We start from the raw sequence: 20001 nt of genomic DNA, 5'->3' as shown, positions 1-20001 counted from the left end.
GTCAATAGCATGGTTCTATACAAATATCCCTGTCCCTCATAGACACATTAATAGTTCACCATGCAGCACATGTTAAGGCAAGGAGGCACCTGCTATATAGGGAGTGAGACATACAGTGATGGTAAACGTACAAATCAAAACCCTCCTTACTTTAGCATTGCTAATGTACATGGATAGACCAACACAGACTACCCATTCAGAAGTGCTGCTCTCTTTCCCACTCCTCATCCAGTCTTACATCCGTAGAATGCACACACTGTGGCAATACAAGGATCTATACCAGTTAGGTGAATTGCGAAGCTTTAGCAGAGCCAACTTAACCAGACGTTAACCTACAACTGGCTGCTAGAGAACATAGAGCTCACACATCCAATCACAATCCCTCTGTGTAAACTGAGCTAGTACAGCGAGATCTACCAGCTATAATACAGCTCTAAAGAAATAGAGATCTCTGCCCCACACTAAATGTTAACACTTCAACTAGAACTACAACCCACAGCTCCTAGTTTCCCCAAATTTACAGCCTACTGCATGCTTCTACTTCACCAACTCCCTCTTGACCCACTGCCTCATCTTCCCACCACAAACCAAGGTCTGGAAACCCAGGTGTGGTCCTAAAAAGCTAAATCCTCTGACAAACTGCAGTGCTGAGACACCACTACAGTGATACAGGTTCAGTATAAATGTCATTACCTGCTACGTTCGTGTTTTATATTGCGTACCCTCTGCTTTAGCATGGTCTCTAGACACTTCTACTCCAGAGGGTGGGTGGCTTTAGCGAAAGCAAAGATTGCAAATCAATTCTGGTGTAAGACAGGCTGGGATTACAGTTCTCTGTATATACAAGATAACCTACAGAGCCCATCAACTTTGAAATTTAGCACATATGGGAAGAAGCCAGAGGAGCTAAAATCTTTAGCACAAATAGTCTCTTGTTTCACAGAGAAAAGACTAGTTGAATCCAGAGATGTTTCAATGGTCTGGACACCATCTCAAAAGGGTACCAGCGCACAATGTTTTTTTTGTTTTTTTACAAGCAAAGATAGTAACGAGAACTAATAAGCTGGGTGGTCAATTAATATCCTACTAGGTAGAATGGAAACCCCAAGCAATCCTGGGATCAGTCTGTTGCCAATGCAGTCCAACCGAAAAGAAGAAAGCAAAGGTTCAACATTCCTCAAATAGGTAGGAATTGTTAAAACCAACAACTGAGGTGAATCAACACATTGGGCCTCGTTACAAATGTGGCGGTAAGGCAACAAAGGCGCCAGTAGTGCTACCGGCGCCGTTACCATACCTCCACATTATGGGTGCCGCTCTGCACACCTGGTCAGACCAGGGGTGCAGAGTGGCACCCGTGAGAAGAATCCGTGATTGCACCGGCACCGTTAACGGTGCCACCATGCTCCCCACCCCCATGCTCTATGGGGCAGAATGGGGATCGGGAGCCCGGCCATACCGGCACCCGCGAATGGGCAATTACCGGCCCATCCAACTCATAATGGGCCAGTAATGGCCCATTCGCGGGTGCCTGTAGTGAGTTTTTATTAGGCCCATCGACTGACCTGAAAACTAATGAGCCTGTCCCGGAATATGTATAGGTGGTCAGGGGGGAGTGTCTCGGGGAGACCATGAGACTGAAACACAAGTATCCACTATTATCCCTTTAAAATGACAAAAAAATGGATTTAAGGTCCTTTATTTCTTAATATTCAAGAAACCACCATCTAAACCACATGTACAAAAATACAAAGCGCCTACTCCCACACTTTTAAACTATTGAGTTTTCTCCTTTTTGAAAAACAATTTAAAAATAGACATGCAGTTCACAATTGCGACACATTTCCACAGAGTATACAAATTCACAGGAGATCGGTTTAGAACCTCATGTTGGCGAATGTTATTCAGGGGCCTACGATATGGCGGCCGACAATTGTATATGACAAAGTTCCTTTTCCGAAAATAATCGGGTAGTCCTTGAAGAAATAATGGCCTGTTATTACTGGGTCTACCTCTTGACAAGGGACGAAGGGCATTTTTAAACATGTTCTTCCAAGTCCTCTGTTGTTGAAGGGCAGTTCTAAGGAGAAAAAAAATATATACATTATAGGGAATTTTGTTAACCTTAAATAGCATACAACTGTATTGTGGGGCCAATTAAGGGCTTGCCACCTCGATTGCTTTCCTTGAATGAACTTTGCAAGCTAAAGTATCTATAGAGGTAAGCAAACTTATATTAAAGAAGGAGGATTGTAGAGGGGCACTGTTGTGCATCAAGCAAGATGGCTGCTTAAACGAGTAGCTATTAGGCCGTGCTGATTGCGGGCTGAGGTCCTGCTGAGGGCTTCGTGTGGACCGGACTCTGGCCCGGCTATCCTCCACCGACTATTAATGCAGCCATTACCCTGTGGTGCACTCCCTGAAGTTGGAATTTTGATACAACGGCGGCCTTGCTGTGCGACCCTTAATGAAACTTCATATTTATATCCGCTAAGCGAGGACGGCATGGGAAGGTTCCCGGTGTATGCTGATGAGTGTCCTGGGCCAAAATCCTGCCTGAAATAAGGAATGCTGATCTTGAGGGGGGCTAGGGGTGGGGACTTCCAATACCATCCTTGACCTCAGACTGCATAGATCTGCTGTCCAGGGCTACCCGTAATGTTCGAGAAGCAAGCCGGCCTTGGGGTGGTGGATGCCTGGAGAACGATGCACCATCAGTCTCGAGAGTGTACTTCCTATTGTACTGTGCAGGACTCTCATTCTAGGATAGACCTGTGGTTAATATCGAGGTAATTGATCAATCGCATGGTGGGCTCAGATATACTTCCCAAGACTTCCTCTAATCACTCCCCTGTCACCCTTGTCCCTAGCTTGGGAGGAATGGCAGTCTACCGGACAATCCTAGAGGATCAAGCCTTATGCGCCTCTTGATCCTGTGTTCAGAGCCGAGCGGGGAGAACGCGTGAATGAGTATTTTAATATTAACACTGGCACTGTGGGGGGCATGGCTAAACAGCCACGGGATAGGACGCTTCAGAGGCTCCCGCTGATCCGACAAAATCCTGCAAACGCACGCACTTTGATGATCCTACAATTGCACCAAAACTGAAGATTTAGCTCTGGCAACACAGTGCACACTGGAATCGTGTTTCTGGAAGCCCAGCAGAACAGGAATGCAGCAAAATGGACAGAATATATGAAGGAACCAGAACGCTTCAGGAAAGAAAAAGGTGGCGCACACAGGAGGATCAGCTACAGTGCATCACGGACTGACACTGTAGTCCAGCAGGAAGGTTGACCGCGCAGCCCCGCTGTAAGGACAAAACAAGCTGTAGTGAGTCAGAGGCTGAAGCGCTCGCTGTCCCGCTACTCCAAGGGCGAGCAAATAGATCTGGAGGGACAGAGCACGGAACGCCCGAATATGAATAGCTCTAGCCCAACCCAACGCATACTGTCCCCAAGCAGTGTAACACGCGAAGACCTGCGATCATTTGCCGGAGGAGTTAAACTAGGATTAGCAGGGGGACAATGAATGATGATCCAGACCGGAGCACGGAAAGGCTCGAAGTGCATCAATGCGGCCGGTTCGGGATAGGAGTTGTGAAAAAAGGAAACACTCGAGCCGCTCACTGTTTACAAAGAAATTTCGGTGCACAAGACTCGCACCACATCATTCACAAGCCTGAAAGTGCAGCATAGAGCCGAGACCAGTGATACGACAGCGGCTGCTAAATACACAGTTCGGATCAAGCTAAATGCAACGACTGGAAAACATGCCCACCTTAGTGCAGGACCGGGATGAAGAACTGTTAATATTAGATGGTCCTGAAGTTATCCTACGCACATGAAACCAGTGGAAACAAGGACCCTGATAGACCGAAACGGGGCAAATGTGAAGCAAGGCCAAGGGCAGATACACACGGATGCCACGGATCACAAACAACGCGCCGCTCATCGGAATAAAACCCCACGAGGAGAGCATCCGTGTGAGTTGGACTGCCCCAGGAACACAGATGGGGAAGGCAGGCACAGGAATTTCAGGATGTAAGCACACCCACAGCAAGGTCCCACATTGGAACAGACTGGATGGCCGAAGAGGATGCGGGCAACACAATGCCACTCTGAAGATGGGCCGTGCAGCAGCACACCAATGCTAAGTGCCAAGTACAATGCAAAAGGGAGTTGCACCGGATAAAAACAAGCTCAAAAAGGCAATCCTGAATTGAACAAGACGCCACAGATAGAGGCAGCAGGAGCGGAGGGCACAGATCTCTGCGGCAAAACCTGCATTAACACAGGGTACCAGGCCACAAAACTAGTACCCACGCTGAACTAAAAAGGTATACCAGCAGACAACGGCGGTAACTGGCGCGAGCAAGGACCGAATAAAGGACCAACCAAGACCACGCAGCAGGCATTAAACTCAGGGGTCAGCACGCAAGTGGACATCTGACTGCCAGACCTTGTAAGGCACCTGGAGCGACCAACAGAGCACGGTGAGGTAGCAGACAGAGAACAAACCTGGTCAGCAGACTGGAGGAGCTCCTCTGGATGAAAGCCTGCTATGCTCATGAGCCGGTCTACAAACTTGCCAGAGTGAGCACGGCCCAGCAACAAACAAGAACGAGAGTTGCACAGAACGACACTAAACAGTATACACTTTAACAGCAACCTAGGCTGTTAAGAAAGTGATCACCTGAGATATCCAAGATGGCCACCGGGACAGGGAGACACGTTTAGGTCTCTCTCCACCCCAGCCGAGGCAAGAACTACAATAAAGTAGGACAGACCACGCTAATTGTTATGAAATCCTACCTGTAATATCGTTGCCAGCACCCAACACACCTGGCAGGCGAAAACAGATCCTGCAGCAATGGCACTCTGGAGACACGGGAGCTCGGAAGAGGAGAGACACGGCCGCCCCTCACCCTCCGGAGTAAATTGGGGGCCTCGGCATAGGAGAGGGGACCCGCAGGAAGATCCCGGCAGCTGCGGCAGTACCCCCGTCATTGCAGAGCACCTGAGGCTGCACACGTGGGCCGAGCACCTTCCTCAGAGCGGCGGCGGCTGCGCCGCCCCAAAGTGCCAGCCCTCCGGAGAGACAAGCAGCGGAGGGGCAGGGGAGTCGAGGAGAGGAACGCGAGGCCCTGTAGCAAGGAAAGTGGGACGCCGGGGCCTAAATACCATGCACGCCATCAGTTGCCAGAGGTGCCAAAGGTGGGCGCCCCCCAACCGCAATAGACATTGGAGGCAATTAACCCCCGGAGGACACTCATCCAACACAAAATCTCCCCCCGGGAGGCCCGCACTGCCCATCAGCCGGGCCACGGAGAGAGGGGGAGTGGAGGAGGGGGAATAAAGGCGCACTCAGCCAAGAGACCCCCCCCCCAAAAACAAAGCCCTCTGTGGAGCAGAGGGGGCGACCAGAAACAGCCCCCCAGAACATTCTTTTGAGACCTCACACAGGCGGGGGCATCATGGTGCGCACCCCCCACACTGCAAAAACTACAACACCCTCCCCCCCCCCCCCAACAGCCCCATCCCAACCAGGTGGCGGACCACAGGGGCAATAAAAAGAAGGAACGGCCCGGGAGGGATCACAAGGCGCCCTGGAGGAGGAGGTACCCCTGGGGGGCCATGTCTAAAACAAAGGGGAAGGGGGGCTCTACACTCCCAAACTCACAGCCAACCAAACAAGACGAAAACTTGGTGCAAATGTGGTCAGCACAATCCCAGGTTCATACCAGAGGAAGGGCACAGGAAGACCCCCCCCCCCCAGGGGACCACAACCACCCCAACGCAGGCCAACGACCTCCATCAAGGGATGATATGCACTCATGGTTCATGGAACTACAGGACAAATTCATGACCATGGTCCAGGACCAATTCACAATGAGAAATGAAACGGGTGGTCCAAGAAGTATAGATGGATGTGGCCAAACTAGAGAGGACAGACACGATAGAATCGTCCAGAACCTAGAAGATGAAGCACGGCAATATAGCGAGACACAGGAACACCTGGTGCAGCTGACCCACAACCTAGAGATCCAGTGTGAAGACCGTCATGGTCTTGATTAGAATGTTGGATCTACGGGACCGATTTTGTAGGAGTCGGTACTCGATAAGGACCTCAAAAGTGCGGTCCAAGAAGTGTTCAGACATTCTGGAGGAGCAAGAAGCAGATGCCATATTGATAGACAAGGTTCACAGAGTGAGCCCGAAAAGAACAGGGGCGCCTGGGGAAAAGACCAAGAGATGTGTTAACAGCCCTCTCCTCATACCCACAAAAAGAACAAATCTTTAAGAGGGTGCGACAACTGGACCACATTACGATGAATGGGACGGATATCCATCTGTACCAGGATCTGGCCTCAGTGACTTTACAGAAAAGAGATATGGCACCGCTAGTCAAGGAACTAGCGGCGAAGGAAATACGATACAAGTGGACATTCCCGTTCGGCCTCCTATTCACCTGGGAAGGCAAACAAAGTGACCACGTGCAATGAAGGCCTACACATAATGGACATACAAACAGAAGGGGCAGAAGGAATGGCCAACAAATCAAGTGGAGGGTACCACAAAAGGCCAAGAGGCTGGGAAGAAGACAAAAGAAGAAGCAAGGAGGCCTTAGATCTGAAACTCAGAGGACTGAGGAAATGCAGGGTATAGGAACCCCCTCTATGTTAACACCAAGTTCATTGAGGGCCGGGAGCGATAGGCTCAACGCCCTAGCATCCTTAGGTACCCGGGCCCTCCTAGGGAAGTTAATGGTCTAAAAGTTTAAAAGCTGCGGGGCATGTTGGGGGGGCAAAGGGGGTAGGGAAAACTCTGGAAGAAGAATGTGATTAATCTCTCAGGGAATCAAATATTCACAACGGGCCAATACAAAATGGGGAAACTTAGAATCCTAACATAATATAAGGAGCCTGAACTCCCCGGTGAAGAGGAAGACGGTAGAGACCATGCTGAAGAGGGAAAAGGCAAGCATTCTCCTACTTCCAAGAAACCCATATAAAAGCTTAGGACAAACAAAGTGCATCTCAGGGGGTACAAGATATGGGCGCAAGCAAATGCCAAAGATAAAAGGGCAGGGGTGCTGATAGCAATAAAAGAGGGAGCGGATGTAGTCCTAATAGACAGGCTAACGGATAAAGAGGGGAGGTTTGCGTTAGTCAACGTCAAGCTTGAGGGATGCCGCCTAACCCTGGCTACGATATATGCACCCAACACGGGTCAAGATGGTTTAGTTTGAGATACATTGGAGAAGCTTGAGGACTGTGCAAAGGGCGAAGTGATTTTAGGGGGAGACCTAAACATAGCATGGCATCCACAAACAGATAGGAGCATGGGGGGGGGGGGGGGTCCCATAACCCAGGGTGCACCGTCCAAACATCTCAAGCAAAAAATGGACCCGTTGGTACTTTGTTGTCCCTTTACTTCCCTCCATACATCAGAGAGGCTACACATAATTCTCGCATGTATATAATACAATGTCAAAAATAGACTACTTCTGGGTGTCGGTGGGCCTCATGGGCAAATTCAAGGAATAGAAGCGTGCTCGATATCACTATCAGCTGCCTGCACATCCCACGCCTCAGATCCACATACTGCGGCAACAAGTGAGAAACCTGGAAAACAGAGCAGAGGAAGCGGAAGGACGGGCCCGTAGAAACATACGCATCGTGGGGCTCCCGGAAGGAGAAGGACCGAACCCCACGGATTCCATGGAGACCATGCTGCTACAAGAAATCAGGGGAGAGGCGCCCAACCAAGGGTTTGCGGTGGAGAGAGCGAAGCCCTGACAAGAAAACACCCGTAAGGAGTACCCCCCCCCCTCCTCCTCCACCCCCTCCCCCCAAGGCCGATAACTGCCAAAATTCTGAACTACCGAGATAGGGCGAAGAACCTGGAATTCTTCCGGAAAGTGGGCACAATACAAAGGGCATCCATGTCCATTACGGCGTACCAGGTCTATACACTCCTGGTGCAAAGGCGGCGACTGAACTATGGGACTGAAGAGGCCGAGAGGCGGGCTTAAAGTACATGTTGATGTACCCGGCAAAATTGAAAGTGCTCCACAAGAACAGGGCACTGTTTCAGAACCCCAGAAGATGCGTAGTGGCTGGATGCACAGAATTGCCCGTCGGGGACCGACAGGTGGAGGACGGAACATAGAAGTGAAGCAGTGGATCCAGAGGCCAAGGTGCTGTATAAATTGGGACTTGAAGATAGAGCAAACATAAACTCAGAGACAAGCTAGGTGCTACATAGAAGAATAATGGCGTGCATAGCATATTGTGGCATGATTGCGGGAGATATCGCAGAGCCAATCCATTACCCCTATAGATAGGTTACCAGTAGTGTGGTAACCCCCTGCTGATTTCCTAGTACCGGCTAGCCGAGAAAGCACTAAATGCGGGACCGCCTGAGATCCAGGATAGAGCTGGGGGATTTGGTGTGTTATTAGAGAACGAGCCTACACACGCACTGCTGTGCTTGAAGCAGAAAATGAGGATGGTCCGAGGTGGGACTGGGTATGGCTGAAACATGGGAGACCATAGGATAGTGACCTGGAATGTCAGGGGCCCAACAGTTACGAAGATAAACAAGATCATGATGTACAAAGACAGAAAATAGATATTGCCCTAAAACAGGAAACATCTCACGGAAGAAAAACAAGAGGTGATAAAGAGGAAATGGAAGGGGACCTTCATAGGTGAAACGTACTCTGCTTATGCCAGAGGGGTGATCATATGTCCCCTTCCAGTTGCTACAGTCCATGGATGAGGCGGATGGGAGGATGCTAGCAATACGGGGATTGATAGAAAATAGAGAAATATGCATTGTTAATACATATGCCCCGAACCAAGATACAGTGGCCTATTTTAGGATCCTATATAGTAGAATGAGTCTGTACCTGGGGGCGCGGTTATATGGGGGGGCGATTTTAACTGCATGCTGGTCCCAAGGGTAGATCGGTCAGACAGGAAATTCGACAAACCCACCCCCCACTGCCACAGCCCTGAGGACCCTGCTGGGAGACCTGCGGCTGGAGGATATGTGGAGGCTACATCACCCACATGATAGCCAATACTCGCATTACTCGCCCCACAAAACTTGTACACACGGCTAGATTATATGTTTACCTCACAGGAGAGGACGGGAGAGATAGTGGGATCAGAATATAAAGAGAGTCCTCGGACCACTCACCATTGATCTTAACATGGCAATATGTGCCTCCGAGAGCCAAGATCCCAACATGGCGGCTCAGAGCCGAAACATTGAAAGATACGGTTTTCAGGGAGGACCCCAGAAGAAATCGTAGAATATTTTGGAAATAACAATGGAGTGTAGAGCCGGCCAGAACCCTATGGGAAGCATTTAAGGTGGTGGTGAGGAGCAGATATAGCCAAATCCAAAGGGTTACAGGGAGGCATACTACTGAGGCTACAGAAGGCAGAGGCGGAACTAGAGAATCCTGGGTAGAGGAGGTAATTCCCGGGAGGATGTTGAAACCATAAAATCAATTGTGGCAGGAATGTGTGGGGCATTGGGAGAGATTATGCAATTTAAACTAAGAAATACATAGAAAGGCAACACCCTGGGGGAGACAAGCCGGGGAGATTGCTAGCATGGCTATATAAAAGTGAGACCCCCAGACGAACGATCAGATTGGTACTGGGGGAGAATAGACAAATTAGATACCCAAGCGAGCGTGAACGAAGAGTTCCTGGAATTCTATAAATGATTGTATGGGGATATAGGAGGTGGTGGAGGGAGCGAGATAGCGGAAACACTAGAGGATATTGGCTTACCAAAAATAAGTGCTGAAGAGCGAGAAAACCTAGAGGCCCCAATTACACTGGAAGAACTAGAGGTGGTGGTTGAGCAACTACCTACCAGGAAGACCCCGGGAGCGGATTGACTCCCCAGCGAGTTTTACAAAATGTATAGGAAGGAAGTGCTCCCCCCACTAATGGCAATGTTAAATGACGCATTTCAAACAGGGATATTGCCAGAATCCCTTAGAGAGGCGATTATCCCACAAACCTAATAAGCCAAGAATGGACTGCGGGTCGTAGAGACCCCGATCGATGCTGAACCCTGACAGCAAGATACTCACAGCTGTGTTAGCAAACAGAATGAAACACGTCATAAGCAGACTAATACATCCCGATCAGACTGGATATGTCCCACACAGAAGCATATCCGACAACCTCAGACTGCTCCACCGTGTCAGAGCAAACAGAAGGACACTCGGGCGAGATGGCATTTGTATCACTAGATGCAGTGAAGGTCTTCGACTCCGTCAAATGGCGTTGGCTAATGGCAGCCATAAAAGAATATGAGATGGGACCCGGGTACCTGAAGTGGGTGAAATTACTATACTGCTCACCATTAGCCAGAGTCAAGACGGGAGCGATCATTTTGGAGAGGTGGCAACTCAGCAGGGGCACTAGACAGGGATGCCCTTGGTCCCCGATGCTGTACATTCTCGCACTGGAACCCCTAGCAATATGCCGGAGACAATACGAGGAAGTGGGGATCTACACAAAAGGGGGACCACACTTAATATTGTTATACACAGACAACATGTTATGCTTGAGGTACCCTGAAGGAAATCTGCAATACATCCTAGAAGTGATGGAGCGATTTGCGTTGCGCTCTGGCATTGCAGTCAATCCGAAGAAGTTGTGCATATTCTCCCTGGAAAGGTATATAGAGGTCCCGCGAGAACAACTGCCAGTACTACAAATACCCTGGGAGCCCAGTACCTTTAGATACCTGGGGATTGACATCACACGGTGGAGGCAGAATATAAACATAAGAGGAAGCAGCGACAAACATCAAGAATAGCATAAAGTTCTGGACTAGGCTCCCCTTGGCCATGATGGGGAGGGAGTGCTGCTGAAGATGGTCGTATTTCCCAGACTACTACACTTTTTTGGGAACATACCATACATGATACCCAAGCGATTCTTCGTTAAACTTCACAGCATATGCAGGGGCTTCATCTGGGCTGGAACCAGGAATAGGATAGCCCTAGCGAAACTACAGAACACATATGACAAAGGGGGTATAAAGCTACCTAACTTCAAGATCTATTATTTGGCCAGTCAACTACAATACGTGACTAAGTGGTTAGCAGAAGACTCAACATCAGACTACAGAATGTTGAGATCTGAATGTGCCCTGTTTTTCTTGAAAGAATGGATATGGCTGCCCAAACTAGAGATAAAAGGGTGCCCAGCGATGCTGCAACTAGGATGGAAAATATGGCCTAAGGCTTGCAAGACCATAGAGAACCCGACCCAGTGTTCTCCACAAGTGCCGCTAGTAGCATTGACCAGAGGAGACGGGTAACTGAGGAAGATTATTCGTAGGCATTGGGAACCGGTGGGAATTGCAACAATGGGAGATATATGGCAAGAGGGAGAAGAAAAGGAATTTAATGTGCTGGTGGAAGAAACAGGTTTACACCTGGGGCAGCATATCACTTATACCAGACTGGTACAGCGGGTAAGAGACATGGTCAGAAATAATGCTAGAAGATCAACCAGACGCAGCCATTGAAACATTATATGATGTCGCAGAGGGAGGGCACAGGGTTTCCCGAATCTATGAATTGCTGATGTCCAGGGTAGGAAAGGAAGCGACCCAGCTGAGGTGGGACTGGGAGGAAGCAGCAGGGGAACTCATGACTGATGGGTTGTGGGAGCGGGTTCAAGGGCATCATAAAAAAGTGTCTGGGAACGCAAGGCTACAATACAGATATAGATATATCCCACAGGGCATATATGACCCTCCCAGAGAATTGCCCGATTTAAAAGCACAGATCAACTAACATGCCCCAAGTGCGGCGAAGAAAACAGGGATGATACACATGTTTTGGGCATGCCCGGAAATTTGGTAGTTCTGGGGAGAAGTAGCCCACCGACTAAACGAGAAAGGGATCAAATTAAACGTGGAATCAGTGTAGGCATGCATGGTAGGGAGGTTTCCTAGACGGCGTCAGTTGAAACATGTCAGTAAACTCAAATATTTAGTCTATATACTTGCCAAGCGCAGAATTGCCATGGGGTGGGAAGCATGTAAAAGACCCAAGATAGAGGTTTGGTGGAACGATCTCCATAAATGGACCAAAGGAGAAACAGTAGTATGGAATGAAGTGGCCAATAGGGGAGGTGAGTAAGAAGTGGAAACCCTGACAGCCTGGAAAAACTTAGTGGCCACACTGTTGGTGCCCACCGAGGACAACTCAAACAATGATACCTCCGAGAATACAGATGAGGAGGCACCCCCAGAGGAAAAAGACGGTGTGAAATCGAGTAGGCTCGAGTTGGGGGTGGGGGGGGGGGTTAAGGGTAAGCAGTAGATACTTAACAATATTTCCATGATGTTTAAAATATTATGCAAGCACTGCTGGGGTTGTTCATTGTTGTAAAAATCAATACAAATTGTTTTAAAAAAAAACTGGCACTGTGGACTGAGGGGTAATCCGTTCTCCAATTATTCTATATGCATATATCTCGGGCATGGCCAAAGAGGCGGGGATCCTAAAAGCAATACGTAGAAACATCTTGGAGAGTGAGAACTCTCTAAAGCGACTTGAAGCGGGTGTACACTTCGGGCCAGACTTCTACAACTATAGGTGCCATCAAAGAGGCTCTTGATAGTTTTAGGGAGGCGGCAGAGAGGGAATGCAAGTTCTTGGACAGTCTGTTGGCTGCGAGGCAATACGGTGAGGGTGAGGGTGAGCGACCGGGGAGCTTATTGTCTCGATTGGTCTGTCAAGAGACTGGGGGGGCATCATTCCTTTGATTGAGGACCCTGACAGGAAGTTGGTCCACACTGACAGCGATGTTAACAAAGCTTTCCGATCCTTTTATGTGACGTCTTATACTAGCTGTGATGAGGGCCCCGGGTACTGCCATAGAGCCATTCTTAGCCGGCTACCAGTCAGTACTATCAAATTAAACTAGAGACGCCCTTGAATGCCCCTTCGGAGCCGAAGAAATTGCTTGTGCCATTGATGCTCTGCCCCCCCCCCCCCAATAAGGCCCTGGGTCCAGACGGGCTCACTATCGACTTTTATAAAAGCTATAAATCCCTTCTTGCCCCTAAATTAGCGGCCTTGTGGGACGAATCCTGCATTAGGAAATATCTACCCCCTATGCTGAGAGAGGCAGTGATTGCAGTCCTTCTTAAGTTTGGGAATCCTGCCACACAATGCGGGTCGTATCGCCCCGTATCACTGATAAATTGCAATGTTAAGATATTCGCTAAGGTGCTTGCCCTTAGTTTAGCCCCCTATATGGCGCACTTGATTCATGCTGATCAGTCTGGATTCGTCCCCGGCCGCTCTACAGCACTGAATCTGTTGATTTAATGTCTGATCTCAAATCGATTCAGGGGTCCGGAGCTATGTTGGATGCGCTAAAGGTATTTTTGACTTGGTCTCCCCGGCACTTCCTTTGGGCTGTGCTTGAGAATTGTAACTTTGGTCACCGGTTTGTGTCCTGGATAAACGGCTATGCGCCAAGCCAATTTCCAGTGTTTGCACCAACAGCAGTCCCTCCAGTCCATTTTATAAATGCAGGGGTACCGACAAGGGTGTCCTCTGTCCCCACTTATCTTTGCAATAGTCATGGAACCTTTCACTGATCTCATGCGGCTTAAACATTCACACAGGGGGCTGCGACTGCCTGGATTATCCGAGATGGTTTCTTTGTATGCAGATGATGCACTACTCTATACAAAGGATCCAGAGTGTAATCTGGAACCTTTTATGCATGAGGTCTCATTTCGGCCATTTCGGCTCCGTGTCTGGCCTCTGGGTCAACCATGCTAAATCTGTGATTTTTCCCCTAACCGAGGCCACTACATCCCCGGCTGACCTATTGGGTTTTGCATTGACCCCAACCGAAATAAAATATCTAGTTGACCCTATCACGAGGCACCAAGACTCACTATACAAACGCAACTTTGGTACTTACTTGCTGCAACTCAGCCTGAAGCTGCTTTCATGGGCTAAGCTGCCCATTACTCTCCCGGGTAAGGTGTCTCTTCTCAAAATGGTATTAACACAAATTCTGTATCGCTTCCGTAATGTTCCTCTGTGGACTGGTACTGCATGGTTTAGCAAACTCAGTACTCCGATAAATAGTTTCCTGTGGAACTCTGGCATGGTGAGTCTGAAGTGGGCTACCCTGGTGAGATTGCATAGTCAGGGAGCCCTAGCGGCCCCTGACTTTGTGGTATACTGGATGGCGGCCCAAGCCCATTATGCATCATATTGTTCGGCTGAGGACCCACAACTCCTGCGTGTTAAAATAGAGCGGCTGGCGTTTGGGCCTTGAGAACTACCCTCCGACACTGCCCCTCCCCGCCACCCCTATGGAAAGACCCCAGGGTATCCAGCCAAGCAGCCATTACTACTCTAGCCTGGGATAAAATCCAGAAGCGAACGGGTGTCCCCCGCCCATTCCACAAAAACTTGCCACTACGGAACCTTATTCACTGGTTTCCTCCGGTAGGTAAGGCTGCAGATGCTAAGTGGGCTGCTGATGGTTTCCCCACTGGTTTCCCCACCCTTGGCGATCTATACGAACAGGGTTCATTTTTATGCTGGTCACACCTACATATGCGTTTGAGTGGGGGCCCTCTTCCGTGCCGGGCTGCGGCGGGGAGTTCGGATGATGTGGTACAAGATTCCCTCAAGCCCCCTGATGAACCCTTGCTCGAGCTTGTGATGGGTAGGACTGTCCCTACTGGTGTAGTGTCAATTTGTATAGGCAGCTTCAGGAACGGAGTAACGTGCCCCTTAGTAGACTCCGTGAGGCCTGGAGTGTGGACCTTGGAGTAGATATAACTGAAGAGAGGTGGGAGGCTATGTGTAGTCCTACTCGAGAGGTGTCCCTAAATGCTAGGTTTCAAGTCAAGGTACTACACAGATTTCATTACACTCTGGCTAGACTTCACATCACGTCTCAGGATCATTCACCCCTCTGCCCCAGATGCCACACAGACAATGCAGGGTTTCTCCACATGGTTTGGGCCTGCCCCCGAATATCAGAGTACCGGGGTGGGGTCTGCACGGCCATATCGGTGAGGATTGACTGTTGAGCCCTCCCCCATGAACTGCCCATTTCATGAGTTTGGGTCACTGCACATGGGAGTCAGTAAGCTAGCCAGTAAACTGCTTACTATTGCTGTGGCTTCGGCCTATTGTACCCACTGCTAAACAAGGGCTTTGCAATGTTACCTGAGCATCAGACACAGAGGAGCGTTGGATATCCCTACAAGCATCGGGTAGTAAACCACAAAATATATGGCCTACTTTTAGGGCATACTTGCAGACAATGTCCACAGATGGGTGCAGTACAGACTCACCCTGTCCGCCGAGCCCCCCTGCCCTGTTAGCTGTAGTAGAATCCAACTGAAGACTGTTGGAATAGAGCCAAACCTATGGATCCATTAAATGTGAAATACCCATGACACTTTTACTGCGGCTCTCCTGTTGCATCGTGTATTGCATTACTGATTCTTGCTGCCTTGTCAAATAAAGGTTTAAAAAAAATGATTGTAAAGGTTTCATATTGGATAGCATGTAAAAATCAGTACGTTTAATAAAAAAAGTTTTTTTAAAAAAAACACAATGTGTTGCTTACCAAAAACTAGGCATTGGCAGAGGTTCACTAGAGAGTGGAATGTGTCTGCAAGGTCAAATGCATCCCCTTGCTGAAATGTAGTTTTAAATCATGCAGTGGACACATTGTATTATTAAGCCCTTGGTACATTTAAAGTAATGAGGGTGGAAGGGACAGGTAGGGTCAATGGCAAACCTCGATTTGCTAAAAGCACCAACAGGGGGGTAATAAATCACCTGTCGTGAGCGCAGTGCATTCATTTACTTTTGAACGCTAGACAAAGAATTCGATCTGTAATACCTTCTCATTTATAGTGGTTGGGGGTCACCAAATATCACATACTCATATAGAAATGCTATCTTCATAATAAAGGATGAAGAGTCCAGTTCTATGCTAAAACCCTTTTACTTTACAAAATGGTGACCCTCAAAGAAAAATGTTGAAGCAAGAACAGGAATTCCCAAAATTGAGAAACAGTGCGGCTAGCCACGCGCCAACATTCAATATTGCCCTCAAGCAGCAATGCACATCTGTCTCTGGTTAGTGAACACACCTTAAAACAGCAATCCTCAATGTCCAGTACATATACATTCATTTGTTCACGTGGCTCATGATTCCATCCCCATCGTTATTCTAAAAGCACAATTAATTTGAGGTCCGAATTTGGTTGCTCTCTGAACACCAACTCTTTTGAAATGCATCTTGAATTGGTTAACAGTTGGCTCTTGGTAATATTTAGCAGACTAAACTGCCTACCTGCTCACACTTCCACCGTATTTGTCCTGGCATCTGGTCCAATACATCCTCCTCACACCCGGTCATCATGCCACTCCAACTTTCCCTATGATAAGGGGCTCACTATCTGTTTTGTTACAAAGGAGTATGCAAAAGATAACCTAATGAGCTGGTTTCCATGTATGCAAATAAAATGTGTATCATATGTTCATGCTGTAATCTTTGCCATGCACAGACCACAACTCAAATGTCTTGCACTTTTGCATGAAAAGGGCTTTCGCAAGCACATGGCACACTGGTACAGACCAGAATGTTCAAAATTGATATGCTGAAGGGTGTGAGGAGGCGCTATGAAAGGCAGAGTTGGTAATCCTCTTTCGGTGTTCGTGTTTTAGGAAGTAGGAGACCAACAGCGGGAATATCAAAAAAATGGGTTGCAGAAGGAACCGTGCATAATAGGTACAAAGGGGTAACGGGCAGGAGTTTCCAATTTAATGTACGCGAGTCCCAGTATTGCCAGTGTACATATTAAAATCTTCAAACACAGGCAGTCAGCAGGCTACACAAGTGGTCATGTGGGATTTGTAGCCTCTGCTGAAGCTAGCAGACAGCAACTGGTCACATCACTTAGAGCATCACACCATTTTCTGATCAACCAAACATCTTAACTAGATAGAAGCAACATTTATGGATCCATCATAAAAGGGCTCTTAAAAATTCAAGAGCTTTACAGAATCATATGTTTGCAAGCTGGTGTGGTTGCGTTCATAACATTACCAGTGATATGTGCCTGTGCATCAACCACCTATTAGAGCACAGTATATGGCAGGAAAACAAGGCTTAAACACTACCAGTTCAGACCAATCCCAAGCAGAAACGACAACTTGCAACACAAGAAAATGTGAGGCACACACCTTGTTGACAGAGCACCAACTAGTACAAACATCTGTGAGGAGCTAACCAAGTGAGAATGAAACCCGCAAGAGAAATAATTTGACCCTCCATTGACTTACCTTTCTGTGGCAGACCGGCAGAAGCATTCACCGGCGGCAGGTCAGTGGGTGTTAGGCTCAAGTTATCCCAGAGGTTTTCTAGACTGTCAGAATTCAATGGGGAATTGTGAAATAAACCTGGCTCATTTTGTCTGTTGGAAAGGTAAAGAATATGAACATGAGAAAAGCAAGATTAGATAAACCACTTGCTAAACTGTCACATAATCCAAATGTTTACTTCATGATGTGCAAAATACATCTACAAATGTTTGTGCTTATGCTGTAACTAAGTCTTACCGATTCTCATGAAAATAACAGGCTTGGAATAAAGTGAACCGTGGTTGGCTCGATCTCCCTCCGTCCCGCACCCACAAAAACAGAAGGCTTTAAATACTATTCTTGGTACTTTAGAGAGCCAAGTATAATATTTGGTTTACTTTTATTTTCTTCCTCATGCTGGGGTATCATAATGGGACTCATGGGGGCATTCACCACTGGTTTGGAGCTTTGCACTGTAGTCTTTTGGAAATTAATCATACCTTTCACTCCTCTAAGCAACTTCTCAATGAGTAAAAATTGTTTCGATTTTGGTTTCTTAGGACAATTTTAGAACACCCATAATCCCAATGATTCAGTACATTTGGCAGTGCAAAATGTTGGGGGTTTTTACCGCTAAAATCCACAAAGGATTTGAACATACCAGCCCTACTGGAAGAGAATTCTGCAATAATTTCACCTTGTTTGTTCACATTAACACGTAACCAAATAGTGATTGTTAATTGACTACCCAGTGAAGGAATACATTCATTTTGCAGGCTCTCAAGAACATTGAATCAGTAAAACTATAAGACAAGTGGACAAAGGCAGTTTGATTTAGCTCAAACACTATGTAAATCAAAAGATTTAGAACTTGCCAACTAATGTAGATTGTGCTACCTAGTAACTTTTGACATTACCTGGATTACAATGAGAGATTTCAGTTCCACTTCCAAGGATTCCAATTTATAATTAGGACAATTGAAGCAGATTTAAATCAGAGCTTGAAACACATTTTGAAAAATATGTGCTGCATCTAATCCATATTGTGTACTCTGCTCTCCAGAAGGATTAGTGCCTTCAATGGTCTTCTAAACAGAATGAAATGACAGTATTAATATCGTTCATTTCCTCCCGGGTCTGCCAACCTTTCACACCTTCCTGGCTTTTTCAAGGAAAACGATTGAATGTGCAGGAATTCTATTTTCTTTTTAATCATGTGAATCCAAAGAGTGATAGATGTCCTTGTAAGTAGTGTGTTGCGGTCAACAAAAGCTTGTCTAGGTTTAACTCTGATAGCAATTGGCGGTTTAAAGAATCTGGGCAGTCGCAAGAGAAGGTTTGCGAGGGCACTCTTGGTCGACATCTGAATTTTCTTCAGCTGCTTTAGCGTTCATCTGAATGCTACGGTTGCTACCATCACCTCAGTGGATACAATGTGCTACAAACAAAACACTGGCCTCTTATAATGGACTTTGCTCCAATAAAGCAACCCTTTCAAAAGGGAAGCAAATACTAGATTTCTACATATGATCATGTGGACGTGGGGTGGGCTTTTTTCTGCTGGTTGGCTTGGTCTAAGTCTGCTGGCAGCTGACCTTGGACGCGCTGGCTGTCTCATTGGTCAAGTCGCAGCTCCACTCCCTTATTGGACCCACAACCTGATGTTAGTTATCCACTACGGTGCATTTTAACAGAGCTACCACTATCAGAGCAGCAGTTGGTCCAGGCTCAGGCTGGCACAGAGGGAAAGGGGTTCAAGTATTTCTTTTCCTTCTTTGCACTCCAGTTTTTGTTTACTGTTTTTTTTTTAAAACCTTAAAGAGCTTTAAGTGCCCGAGTGCAGTACATCACTCTGTTTTAGTATTCTGTGACTCAATTTACTTTGGAATTTGGGACCTGGAATTTTGCCTTCACTGCTCATTGATTTTACCAGTCGCATTGACTCAGACTTGGGTGATTTTTACCTGATCTTACTTTATCAACTGTCCGCCAGTTGATCGCTTAATAATCCTGTGCATTTCAATCAGGTGAGGTTTTGAGTTGTTCCGTGGTAGAGCATATGCACCTGCATCTGCAGCTCCCCAGTCAATATTTTTTGAAGGTACTGTGAGGTCCTGCAAACCACTAGCTCCGCATAGTGAATGACAGACTTATTTGCAACAATATCCACTGGATTCTCCAAATTTATTAGGGGTGGAAAGCACAGGGAGTAATGGGGGTTAGGGAGTCAGACTGAATGTCCCTTGAGCCTGTCAGGCATTCCCTGCTCCTCTGACCTTTCCCCTTGTGTATTTTATAGCATTGCCTGGAATCCTCCGCATAGGTCAAAGGGAACTGTCATCGTGCAAGTCCAGCAGTTGCCACGGATTACAGCGGCCGTGAAGAGGGGTAAGGGGTGTGGATCTGGATAACAGGTATTTTTCCAACATTGTGTCCTTTTGTTGCGCATTTACTACACCAAGACAGTCCGTTAGAGTTGGGTGTTGTCCTGGAGTGATATGACTGCATAATTCTGCTTTGTATTTTATTGCCACTTCTACATATATTGACCATTGTATTTTAGGCAGGACTTTGGTTTTTAAGGT

General features: G+C 47.5%; 1 protein-coding gene across 1 annotated transcript in view; it reads right to left on the bottom strand.

Annotated features, from left to right (window-relative positions):
* The window catches only part of DEPDC7 (DEP domain containing 7), a 594836-nt gene that overhangs the window by 306238 nt on the left and 268597 nt on the right, over positions 1-20001 (bottom strand). The window contains exon 3 of the mRNA XM_069623575.1: positions 17399-17529. Coding sequence (XP_069479676.1) covers positions 17399-17529 — 131 coding nt within the window. The remainder of the gene's footprint in view (positions 1-17398; positions 17530-20001) is intronic.

This window comes from Ambystoma mexicanum, chromosome 11 (genome assembly GCF_040938575.1).
Source record: "Ambystoma mexicanum isolate Mex_15411 chromosome 11, UKY_AmexF1_1, whole genome shotgun sequence".
NCBI classification, from domain to species: Eukaryota; Metazoa; Chordata; class Amphibia; order Caudata; family Ambystomatidae; genus Ambystoma; species Ambystoma mexicanum.
Note: the sequence above shows the minus strand (reverse complement) of the source record. Positions and strands in the feature narration are given on the sequence as shown.